The 13415-nt window shown below is 37.0% G+C and overlaps 1 protein-coding gene across 1 annotated transcript in view; it reads left to right on the top strand.

Annotated features, from left to right (window-relative positions):
* LOC109560162 (transmembrane protease serine 11G-like) overlaps positions 1-12327 on the top strand; it is a 42106-nt gene extending 29779 nt beyond the window's left edge. Inside the window, exons 6-10 of the mRNA XM_019962149.2 lie at positions 1337-1375; positions 2304-2475; positions 3454-3713; positions 8454-8596; positions 10769-12327. Coding sequence (XP_019817708.2) covers positions 1337-1375; positions 2304-2475; positions 3454-3713; positions 8454-8596; positions 10769-10930 — 776 coding nt within the window. The 3' untranslated portion in view covers positions 10931-12327. The remainder of the gene's footprint in view (positions 1-1336; positions 1376-2303; positions 2476-3453; positions 3714-8453; positions 8597-10768) is intronic.
* The last annotated feature ends 1088 nt before the right edge of the window (positions 12328-13415 follow it).

The raw sequence follows: 13415 nt of genomic DNA, 5'->3' as shown, positions 1-13415 counted from the left end.
TTTGTTAGTTACTTCATGTTTCTCTGTAATATCTTACTATTTTTCCCTTATCTCTTTTTTTTTTTTTTGCTGTACACTCTTCAAACATCAAACTTTTTACATTATTTTCTATAGAAAAAAAAGAAAGATAATTCAGACTTTCTACCAGCATGTTTGATAGGCTTTTAAATTATTATTTTGAAATAATTATAGATTTACATGAGGTTGCAAAGAAATTAATAGAGAAATCTCATGCACTTGCACCCTTCCCCCAGCCTTCCTTAATGCAGTACATTAAAACCAAGAAATTCAAATGGATACAATGCACAGAATTTATTCAGATTCCACAATAATATATGAACTAATGTGTGTGTGGATTTGTATGTACAGCTCTAGGCAATTTTATCACATATTGTATAACTACCACCAGCATCAATATATTCAACTGTACAATGTCAAGGATCTCTAGTGTTACTTCTTTAATGCCACACCTATTTCCTCTATCTATACCTAGCCCAACTACCACTAATCCATTTTTCATCTCTGTAATTACATTATTTTATAGATTTCACATAAATAGAATTATATACTTGGTATCCTTTTGAGATTGACAATTTTTGTTCAACATATTTTGCTTGAGGTTCATCCATCTTATTGTATCAATAGTTTGTTCCTTGTTATTGCTAGGCAGTTTTCATAGCATTCCAGTTTGTTTAACCACTCCTCTGCTGAAGAGCTTTTGGGTAGTTTCAAGTTTTTGGCTTCTACAATGAAGCTGCTATAAACATTCATGTCCAAGTTTTTTCATGAAAATGTCTTAATTCTTTGGGATAAATGTCTAAGAGTACAACTGCAGTTGATAAAAACATTTTTAGTTTTGAAAGGAACTACTAAACTATTTCTAAGAGTGGCTGTACCATTTTGCATTTCCTATTATATGAGTTACCCAATTTCTCTTCATCTTTGCCAAAATTTGGTGTTATCACTATTTTTCATTTTAGCCTTCCTGATAGGTGTGTAGTGATATCTACCTACACCCTCTTCTGTTTAACTTATATTTTAATAAATTGATGTGGGATTAATTAATTAGATGTAGTCATCCATTATGGCAAACAATATCCTTCCCCACGCCGATGATTTTATAATTATAAACAGGATTTTCCCAGAGGCTACATATAGTCAGAAGAAGAGTTTAATCTATGTCTAGGCCTCTACTTTTTGTAGAATTTTATTTAAATTAAGAATTTATTGACTCTTCAATTCCTCCAAAATAGAAACATTCATGTCGTGTAGACAGAGTATTTAAATTATAATTGTTCCACTGCTGACCAATTATCTTGTTTTTTTTTTTCCACAGCTATGAATAATGTACAAGCAGAGCACATCCTGAACAGCTGTAAGTTCAACATTATTATTGAGATGTACATAAATCAAATGCTTGCACATGTGCTCAGTCGTGTCCGACTCTTTATGACCCCATGGACTGTAGCACCAGTCTCCTCTGTCCATGGGATTTTCCAGGCAACAATATTGAAGTGGGCTGCCATTTCCTCCTCCAGAGTATCTTCCCGACCCAGGGATCTAACCCACATCTGCTGCATTGGCAGGCAGATTCCTTACCACTGAGCCACCTGGGAAGCCCACATAAATCAAATAATATAACCCAAAACACTTTTGGAATATCACTATTCCCATATAAACTTTTTCCTGGAAGTATATAACATCTTTTAATGGATACATAATTTAACTCTCCCCAAGGGGAAAAATTACTAATAATTGGAAATGTCTATATGGACATACTTGCTCTACTGCAAAGAAAATTTTGCTGATGACTTTTTTTTAACAATCCCTTTTAATTTTATCTTATTTGTTTTTATTTGACACATTTTGTTAAAGCAGAAGATTTTGCTTAGAATTTAATGACATCCACTAACTTTAAATATGTGAACTTTGACATTTATGCTATTGTAGTGTAATGATTTTTTGTAACACTAGAGAAGTATTTTAGAAGAGTAAAAATGGTATTTTTCTGCTATAAGTACTGTACATTTCACACTCAAAATTGTAAAAAATCACTCGGGTAAATTTCTGCCTATAAAAATGTGATTCAGAAAATATGAAAAAATATTTAAAATGAAATTTCTGTAAGATGTATCAAATACTTTTTTAAGTTAATCCTTTTTTCAGTGTGAATAATTATTATTCTGTCATGCAGTTTTGATTAATTTTTAAGGTAAGGCAAGGTTACATTTCTATCTTAATGTGCCAAGCATACTCACACACATTTATAACTCTGGAAATAACCGTCTAATTCCCTCTGACAGGTTGCGGTTTAGGGAGGGAGTTCCCATCCATGGAAAGAATTGCTTATGGTAATGTTGCAAAGAAAGCTGATTGGCCTTGGCAAGCCAGCCTGCAAGTTGATGGCATCCATTTCTGTGGAGCCACTTTGATTAGTGAAGTGTGGCTTCTGACTGCTGCTCATTGCTTTGATTCGTAAGTCCTCACCTGTACCAAACTCTCCATATATAACAGATCACCAGTTTCATCTCCTCACCTTCACATCCTGTAATTATTATCCCCTTTTCATTGGTCATCTTAGACCTTAAAATGGTATACATAATTGTCCAGCAGACTTAGAAGAAGTAATAATTACTGCAGAATAGGAAAAAATTAGAATATTTTCAATTCCATCTGAATATAGATTCTCCAACAACCTCAACTTTAAAAACAAGTTAACATCACCAAAAGTTAAACACATACACACACACCAGTTTTCCTGAAATATACTGTACATTTCTTAAAATAAAACTCAGATAATAGTATCCCAACCCTCAAACTTACATCTAATTTTCCCACATGAATATCTGGTGCTGTGCTTTTATTATTGTATGCTTTTTGGTGACTTAACATACTGAACACTTGGGGATACTAAAGAGGTACAATAAACCTATTGAAATTCATATAAAATGGGAAAATATTCTGGATAAAATGTTTACTGAAAAGGAAGGATGTGAAAACAATATGAAAGTGGCTCCATCTCTCTCTCTCCTTCCCTCTCTCTTTTCTCTCTCCATAGATATACATACATTTATGTGCACAGATATGAGTACTTATGTGTGTGTACATGTGGGTACATAGGTCTAATTTTTATTTACTCGTATACTCATCAACTAATCTGAATTACTTTTACAACCAAAACGGTGATAATAAAGTTTCCTTTAAAAAAATACAAACTTTCCCTCAAGGAGAGTGATTTTAAGCTATTTTAGAATGGGGAAGGTTTATTAGCAAAATGAAACAAAGCAGTCCCAGGGAGAAGCCACAGATAAAGAAAGTGGGAGGATCCCAAGCAACTACCACTTTAAACAATTTGCCCTTCCCCACCGTTATGTCCATGCTCGTTCAGAGTCCTGGGCAACTTCTGATCAGAAATGATCTAAACCAACCATAATCCTTTTAATCTGTGATCAGGTACAAAAACCCCAAACGCTGGACAGTTAGCTTTGGAACAACTCTAAGCCCCGCACTAATGAGACAAGAGGTGCAATCGGTTGTCATTCATGAAGACTATGCTTCCCATAAGCATGATGATGACATCGCTCTGGTGAAGCTCTCCGCCCCTGTCATATTTTCGGATGAGGTGCACAGAGTCTGTCTCCCGGATGCTACTTTTGAAGCCTTGCCTGAGAGCAAAGTGTTTGTCACTGGATGGGGAGCTCTAAAAGCAAATGGTGAGTATCTCAGTAAAAACGTACAAATGAAAAAAGAAAACTTATCCTCCATTGGAATGCATGCGTGCATGCTAAATCGCTTCAGTCATGTCCAACTCTTTGTGACCCTCTGAACCATAGCCTGCCAGGCTCCTCTGTCCATGGGATTCTCCAGGCAAGAATACTGGAGTGGGTTCCCATTCCCTCCTCCAGAGGATCTTCTCCCCCATTGGAAGAGATATAAGATACAAAATCAAAATATAGAAAATAGATGAAATCAAGATGTCACATGAAAAATATGGCTGAAACAAGATATAAACCCTTGGTGATGGACAGGGAAGCCTGGCATGCTGCAGTCCATGGGGTCACAAAGAGTCGAACGTGACTGAGTGACTAAACTAATGGTAAATTATTAAAACTACTATTAAACAGTGCCTGCGTGTATTATCTTCTTTATGGGGTATTTTGGAATCTATGTAGCTATAGCTTTCCTTTAAAAAAAAAATGGTAACCTACTCCAATATTCTTGCCTGAGAAACCCCATGGACAGAGGAGCCTAGTAGGCTACCCTAGTAGCCTGGGGTGTCAGAAGAGTCAGACACAACTTAGTGACTAAACACAACTTTCCATATAATGTTATTCTTTCTTTTGTTGCCTTTTGTACACAGAGATTGTTATGGTTGATGATTCTTAAAGTATGTAATTTGTGAGCAGTAATAATGACAAGGTTTCTGTACTGTACACAAATACAGTTAAACAGAAATACCTTAGGCAAGCAATTTGAATGGTGTTCTTGATGCTAAACATTAAAGGAGCCCTTTGTATCCATGTCGGACACAACTGAGTGACTGAACTGAACTTGTATCCATGTGTCTATGAAAGAGTTTTTGAGCCTGAGACTTTATAAATTTGACAGACATAACATTTTTCTACACTTAATAATATACAATAAACTACAAAGAGAGAACTTTAGAGCCTGATTTTAGTTTCCAGGTCCCATGTCTCTTGGTTGGCTTTATTACATATAATTTAATCTGCTTTTGAATTTCTGATTCTTATAGGCTTCCCTGGGGGCTCAGTGTTAAAGAATTTGCCTGCCAATGCAGGAGACACAAGTTCCAACCCTGGGTTGGGAATATCCAATGGAGAAGGAAATGACAACCTAATCCTGTGTTCTTGCTAGAAAATCTAATGGACAGAAAAACCTGGTGGGCTCTAGTACATAGGGTCGCAAAAGAATCAGACAAGAGTAAAATACGAGCAGCAATATAGACTCTTATAATGGCATTACAGTCTTGTTTGTGTCCTTGCTCAAGGTATAGCTTTTATCTGAGTCTTTATCAAGTAGCAGTTAGTATTTTCCAGCAATAAGATTTTTAAATTAACATGTATATATATACATACACACATATATATATTTAGACATAATGCTATTTCACACTTACTATCAGTGCAGTTCAGTTCAGGTGCTCAGTCGTGTTTGACTCTTTGCGACTTCATGAATCGCAGCATGCCAGGCCTCCCTCTACATCACCAACTCCCGGAGTTCACCCAAATTCATGTGCATCGAATCGGTGATGCCATCCAGTCATCTCATCCTCTGTCATCCCCTTCTCCTCCTGTGCCCAATCCCTCCAAGCATCAGGGTCTTTTTCAATGAGTCAACTCTTCATATGAGGTGGCCAAAGTATTGGAGATTCAGCCTCAGCATCATTCCTTCCAATGACACCCAGGACTGGTCTCCTTTAGGATGGACTGGCTGGATCTCCTTGCACCACAAGGGACTCGCAAGAGTCTTCTCCAACACCACAGTTCAAAAGCATCAGTTCTTCGGCACTCAGCTTTCTTCACAGTCCAACTCTCACATCCACACATGACCACTGGAAAAACCATAGCCTTGACTAGATGGACCTTTGTTGGCAAAGTAATATCTCTGCTTTTCAATATGCTATCTAGGTTGGTCATAACTTTCCTTCCCAGGAGTAAGCGTCTTTTAATTTCATGGCTGCAATCACCATCTGCAGTGATTTTGGAGCCCAAATAAATAAAGTCAGACACTGTTTCCACTGTTTGCCCATCTATTTGCCATGAAGTGATGGGACCAGATGCCACGATCTTCATTTTCTGAATGTTGAGCTTTAAGCCAACTTTTTCACTCTCCTCTTTCACTTTCATCAAGAGGCTTTTTAGTTCCTCTTCACTTTCTGCCATAAGGGTGGTGTCATCTGCATATCTGAGGTTATTGATATTTCTCCCGGCAATCTTGATTCCAGCTTGTGCTTCTTCCAGCCCAGCATTTCTCATGATGTACTCTGCATATAAGATAAATAAGCAGGGTGACAATATACAGCCTTGACGTACTCCTTTTCCTATTTGGAACCAGTCTGTTGTTGCATGTCCAGTTCTAACTGTTGCTTCTGACCTGCATACAAATTTCTCAAGAGGCAGGTCAGGTGGTCTGATATTCCCATCTCTTCAAGAATTTTCCACAGTTTATTGTGATCCACACAGTCAAAGGCTTTGGCATAGTCAATAAAGCAGAAATAGATGTTTTTCTGGAACTCTCTTGCTTTTTCCATGATCCAGCAGATGTTGGCATTTGATCACTGGTTCCTCTGCCTTTTCTGAAATCAGCTTGAACATCTGGAAGTTCACCGTTCATGTATTGCTAAAGCCTGGCTTGGAGAATTTTGAGCATTACTTTACTAGCATGTGAGATGAGTGCAATTGTGTGGTAGTTTGAGCATTCTTTGGCATTGCCTTTCTTTGGGATTGGAAAGAACACTGACCTTTTCCAGTCCTGTGGCCACTGCTGAGTTTTCCAGATTTGCTGGCTGGCATATTGAGTGCAGCACTTTCACAGCATCATCTTTCAGGATTTGAAATAGCTCAACTGCAATTCCATCACCTCCACTAGCTTTGTTCATAGTGATGCTTTCTAAGGCCCACTTCACTTGACATTCCAGGATGTCTGGCTCTAGGTGAGTGATCACACCATCGTGATTATCTGGGTTGTGAAGATCTTTTTTGTACAGTTCTTCTGTGTATTCTTGTCACCTCTTCTTAATATCTTCTGCTTCTGTTAGGTCCATACCATTTCTGTCCTTTATCGAGCCCATCTTTGCATGAAATGTTCCCTTGGTATCTCTAATTTTCTTGAAGAGATCTCTAGTCTTCCCATTCTGTTGTTTTCCTCTATTTCTTTGCATTGATCGCTGAGGAAGGCTTTCTTATCTATCCTTGCTATTCCTTGGAACTCTGCATTCAAATGGGAATATCTTTCCTTTTCTCCTTTGCTTTTCGCTTCTCTTCTTTTCACAGCTATTTGTAAGGCCTCCCCAGACAGCCACTTTGCCTTTTTTGCATTTCTTTTCCATAGGGATGGTCTTGATCCCTGTCTCCTGTACAATGTCATGAACCTCAGTCCATAGTTCATCAGGCACTTTATCAGATCTAATCCCTTAAATCTATTTCTCACTTCCACTGTATAATCATAAGGGATTTGATTTAGGTAATACCTGAATGGTCTAGTGGTTTTCCCTACTTTCTTCAATTTAAGTCTGAATTTGGCAATAAGGAGTTCACGATCTGAGCCACAGTCAGCTCCTGGTCTTGTTTTTGCTGACTGTATAGAGCTTCTTCATCTTTGGCTGCAAAGAATATAATCAATCTGATTTCAGTGTTGACCATCTGGTGATGTCCATGTGCAGAGTCTTCTCTTGTCTTGTTGGAAGAGGGTGTTTGCTATGACCAGTGCATTCTCCTGGCAAAACTCTATTAGCCTTTGCCCTGCTTCATTCCGTATTCCAAGACCAAATTTGCCTGTTACTCCAAGTGTGTCTTAACTTCCTACTTTTGCATTCCAGTCCCCTATAATGAAAAGGACATCTTTTTGAGGTGTTAGTTCTCAAAGGTCTTGTAGGTCTTCATAGAACTGTTCAACTTCAGCTTCTTCAGCGTTACTGGTTGGGGCATAGGCTTGGATCACCATGATATTGAATGGTTTGCCTTGGAAACTAACAGAGATCATTCTGTTGTTTTTGAGACTTCATCCAAGTACTGCATTTCAGACTCTTTTGTTGGCCATGATGGCTACTCCATTTCTTCCTAGGGATTCCTGCCCACAGTAGTAGATATAATGGTCATCTGAGTTAAATTCACCCATTCCAGTGTTTACACTATACACTTACTATAGTATAGTGTAAACATTACTTTTCATATGTACTGTAAAGTAAAAAATATTTGTATGACTGGCTGTATTGAGATATTAGCTTCAGTGTGGTGGTCTGGAACCAAACTTGCAATGTCTCTGAGATATGCTTGTATAGCTGTGTGGTTTGTCAAATGATGAGGCAGATTTTCAGATAAGGTAAGGTAAACTGTCACAGATTATCCCAGGTGGTGAGGAATCCCCTGAGTTTAAATAACATTATCCTTCATGTAACTATGTGATCACAGCTAAGACTCAAAACCAGGTGAGCTTTGGTTTCCTCATCTGAAAAAAAGAACATTCACATCTATCTTTGATGACGGTAGCTAAGATTAAATAAAATAGTAGGAGTCAGTGTGCCAAGCATGGTACCTAGCACATAGGAGATACCCTAGAAATAAAACTTGAATCTGAACACTGTCATCGAGTCCAGAGTCATATTACCTCTAGAAATATGTTTTATCACTGGTTCATCGTTGGCAAGAAACAACAATTAACTATCATAAGCAATAATATGGAAATTCTTCATCTGTTTATTTTTTTCTCTTTAGGTCCCTTTCCCAATACTCTGAGAGAAGTTGAAGTAGAGATCATAAGTAATGATATATGTAATCAAATTCATGTATATGGTGGAGCTGTATCATCAGGAATGATATGTGCTGGATTCTTGAAAGGAAAACTAGATGCCTGTGAAGTAAGAATATATTCACATCTACAAAATGAATCTGTTACTAGAGATGACTTGACTGAACATAGACTAATGTCACTTTATGTGACTCTATGAAATTAAATTTGTGGAGGAGAGAGAATAGCAGAGTATACAGAGTTACATTAAAACAGATAACCAACAAGGACATACCATATAGCACAGGGGATTCTGCTCAATATTCTGTAATAATCTAAATGGGAAAAGAATTTGAAAAACCATAGATACATGTATATGCATAACTGAATCACTTTCTTGTACATCTGAAGTTAACACAACATTGTTAATCAACTACACTCCTACATAAAATTGAAATTTAAAAAACTTGAATAAAATTTTAAAAAACAGGCATGATTAGAAATTTTTTAAAAAAGTTACAGGGACCAAAAGAGCAATAAGAAATCGTCCTCGTTTCCTATTGTCTAGTGCTGTGCTTAGTCGCTCAGTTGTGTCCAACTCTTTGCAACCCTGCGGACTGTAACCCACCAGGCTCTTCTGTCTGTGGGGATTCTCAAGGCTAGAACACTGGAGTGGGTTGCTGTGCCCTCCTCCAGGGGATCTTCCCAATGCAGGCATTGAACCCAGGTCTCGCGCATTGCAGGTGGATTCTTTACCATTTGAGCCACCAGGGAAGCCCAGAGCCATGTGTAAAGAATAATCACCAGCTGCAAACTGGTGGGCTCTGATTAAAGAAAAGCACTTCTTGTAGAAGAGAGATATATAATCATTGCTTCAAGCCATAGTCAGACTCTGTAGTTAGGTATCTTATCCCTCTAATTGCAAGGCGCTGTGGCCTGGGACCTGCAGATGTCTCCACAGCCAGTAGAGCGTCATCCCACCAGTGCTTGAACCTTTGAACTTAAACAGTGTACATCACATAGAATTATACTACTTAAGTGAGAAATATCTATATATTCATTTTAAAGTGTTATCTCACAAATCATGTACTAATTAAATAAATTACATTTCCCTCAATCTTACAGAGCATTAATTTTAATCATTAAGCATTTAAAGAAAACACATTGTAAAGTATGGCTATTTCAAGGACTGAAAATAAATAACTAAACCTTCTGCCTATAGCATTTGAAACTGAATCCAATGGTTTAGCGATTCTATGTTTGAAATAGATTCCGCTCCACAAAAAAAGGAATCTGTTGAATAGAGACTTGTATCTGAGTTTATTTCGTAAGAGAGCAGATGTTCTCATTCTGTTGGTTCATGCTCCCTTGCTTCCTTCACCTCTTGTATACTAAGAACCTAAATTAGGATTTAGGACTTTGGGAAAGAAGATCAGGATGATTGCTTTTGGTACACCAGCAGGATTGCTTTTGGTAGACCAGAGTTCTTACTCTCTGTCCACTGGGCATGAGAGCGTACTAAGAAGTATGTGATGGGAAGAGAGTTTAAAGGCACAAGACTCTAAGAACCCTGCCTACTTCAAACAGAATCAGCTCTCTTTTTTAAAAGAAACATCTGGAAGGAGTTTCCACATAATATTTCTTTTACATGAATAAACTCATTGCTAAAAGATAAAATTAAAAATCATTTGTGAAAGGGTTAAATACATCAGGGAAGCCTTCTTGATTCCTACACTCAAACCAGTTCACTTGGGAGCAAAACTCTGTGTGTAATCAATGATGCACATTTATTTGGAATGTCCTTTGCCTATCTTTCTCCTCTCAAACCTATTGCTACACAGTGATACAGTGCCTCAGACACTTTCCTATCAACTGGTGGAGCAAGGTGGGGATTCAGATTCAAAGCATGAGATTATTCCTACCTAACAGATTTAGGAGAGGCTTCATGGCAGAAGTGACACTTGAGGTCACGTTTATGTAAGAAACTGATGCTTAGACCTAGGTTCAACTTGTGCTGTCTGCTGAGACCAAGCAAAACTAAAAACTATACAAGGATAAAACTGAAACCTCAACTTTAGTCACACTACCTTCCAGAAAGAGACATTAATAGAGATAAACAGAGATAATCAGATAACAGATAATAAGAACCTCAACTATTAAATTAATGGTGAGTAAAACAGAACTTGTCTTTCATATTTCAACTTAAAATGTTATTTATTAGACATTCAGATTCTGATTAACTTGTATTTCTGACACCCCTTTATTTATCACATTGATCTTTTTTTTTCTTCCCACTTGCCAGGGTGATTCTGGAGGACCTCTGGTTATACCACGTGATGGAAACATCTGGTATCTTATCGGAATAGTAAGCTGGGGAATGGACTGTGGGAAAGAAAACAAGCCTGGAGTCTATACCAAAGTGACTCGTTATCGGGACTGGATTAAGTCTAAAACTGACATCTAATGTAATAATCACCTCTACATCCAAAATGTAAATGCCATGTGTGGCCTCTGGCAATATCATGTGCTGCTATGTATATTGTCAAGATGCAAATAAGCCTGTTCTGACAACTCTCCTCTAACATGTGAGGAAAGAAGGCTTTCTTTCACATCACCTGAAGTGTCTCACTGACCATAGTGTTAACTCCAGTAAGATCTGCCATTGCTGCTAAGTGTCTCTGATTGCCTCCTGGCTCATCTTTTGGTTTCTACTACACACTTTCCATTTTAGAAAAATCCAGCAGTTTAATCAGATGAGTACCAGCTGGCTAAGTATTCCTTATTTTTTTCCTGCACAGCATACTGCCCTTCCCTGACTTCATAGTTTTTAGCTTCCTCCTCAAATAATCCTCATTCAGGATCTGTAGATTCACTGCACCAGACAAATCCAGGTGATTCATTTTGGCTGACATTAATGCAAACGATGAAGAGGCATTAGACATGAAACCAGGACTCAAGAGATGGCACTGCAAGAGTCCTTTCCCCTTTGCCCTCAGATGTTCATTTAACCTCTTTCTGAAACTTGAAAAATCTTGACATTTAAATTTACACCCAACAATGCACATTTTAAACTCTTTAAACAACTACAATAATGTTCACTTTAGAACAATGAATAAATCTTTGGATCAGATAGTAGGAGAACTGGAAATATTGCCAAGGACAGGATTTGTTTCAAACTATGTAAAAATGACTTTTGATATTCAGGAAATAAAAGCAGTTCCTTGGCCTTTTCGTCAGGTGGGGAATGAGAAGAGGCAAGGACTTAGTGAGAGAAGTTACTTTCCAGCTCTAAAAAATGGAAAATGTTCTGGTTCTGGTGTAACTGTACTTTTTACTTCTGTTTAATTACTTGCTAATGCAGTTTATTTCTTAAACCATTTTATTTTCAACTTCAGAACACTTAAGGGACCCACAGAATGAGATGCCAGTATAAATTATACATTCATAAATATATGAGAAATCAACAGAAAATTAGAAATTCATTTAGTTTGATATGAGTTTGGGAAAGACTTTATTGTATAATATTTAAATTTACTTTTACAAATGGTAGTCATTCTTTGCAGAATTGTATTTATAAAGAATATTCAAATAAGAAAGCATCTTTGGAATGGTTTAGTAATGATATAGTCATTTTATATATATTTAAATGCATATTTTGTGGCACTGTACATGACTAGTGTTCAGCAAAACTCAAACTTTTCTTGTGCATCTGAACTTTATTTGGCTCCCCCTCCTGTTACAATTAATTTAGTTGATGAAATAACTGCCACGTGAAGACATTTTGAGTTTTATATCAAGTAAGAGTCTTTCTTCTCCCACATAATATTATATTGTAAATTAAAATGTATTTATAATGATAAATTCAGACTCATTATCTTTGAATCATCACTACAGGGCAGGGTTTCTCAACCTTGGTACCATTGACATTGTGTCAGGTAATTCTTTCTTGGGGCCGAGGCGGAGGCGGGGGAGGTTTGAGGGGCGGCAGAATCTTCTACAGTGTAGAATGATTAGCAGCTTTCTTTCCCTCTGTACCCTAGGTGCCAGTGGTAACTCTATCAAGTTGTAACAAATAAAAATGTACCCAGACATTGTCAAATGTCCCCCAAGGAGCAAAATCACCCCCCAGGGGAGAACCACTGCCATGGAATCAATAGAGAAAAAGAGTCATTGTTAAAAATCTTGCACCCACAATTGCCTTACATGAGTTTGAAAATATCTTTCTTCTCATCCTTTATATAATGTTGATACACTGAGAATGCCAAAATGCCATTTATCATGATGGTATTTAGACACTCATATCTAAACAATCCAAGCCAAATTAAGATCATTTGGGAATTGAAACTAGTTGGATAAAGGAGGCAGTTTGAAGACTGAGTTGCTACAAGCAAATAATTCATCTCTAGTTGGGCAGATGGGTGGATGGATGGTTGGATGGATAGATATAGACCTAAATAGATAAATCTATTTATCTAGAGATATAGAGAGATTATATAGATATTGATATAAATATTTATCTAGAGGCATAAATGTCAAATAACTAAATCCTGAGTAATTTTTATCTATTAAGTATCCTTGCAATATATAAACAGATACCATTTGAAAGAGTATTACATAATGAGTTGAGGCAGAATGTCTCAGACCATCATTCACTAACACTGTAGACTGAAGAATAGAGAATCATGTAGCATTACTATGCACTAAAATCTGGATTGTCTAATACAGTAGACACTAGCCAGTTGAGGCTATTTAGATATAAATTAATTTAAATTAATACAATTAAAATTTATTTCTTCAGTCATACAAATCACATTGTTTTCAACAATTAAGGTCATTTCCTTTTTTCTAAACAAAAAATTGAACAAGAACCATATTTCAAATCCCTTTTCTGCTGGAACCAGAAAGATGTAGATACAAATATGTTTTAAAGCATTACCCTGAACACTTTT

This window comes from Bos indicus, chromosome 6 (genome assembly GCF_029378745.1).
Source record: "Bos indicus isolate NIAB-ARS_2022 breed Sahiwal x Tharparkar chromosome 6, NIAB-ARS_B.indTharparkar_mat_pri_1.0, whole genome shotgun sequence".
Taxonomy (NCBI): Eukaryota; Metazoa; Chordata; class Mammalia; order Artiodactyla; family Bovidae; genus Bos; species Bos indicus.
Note: the sequence above shows the minus strand (reverse complement) of the source record. Positions and strands in the feature narration are given on the sequence as shown.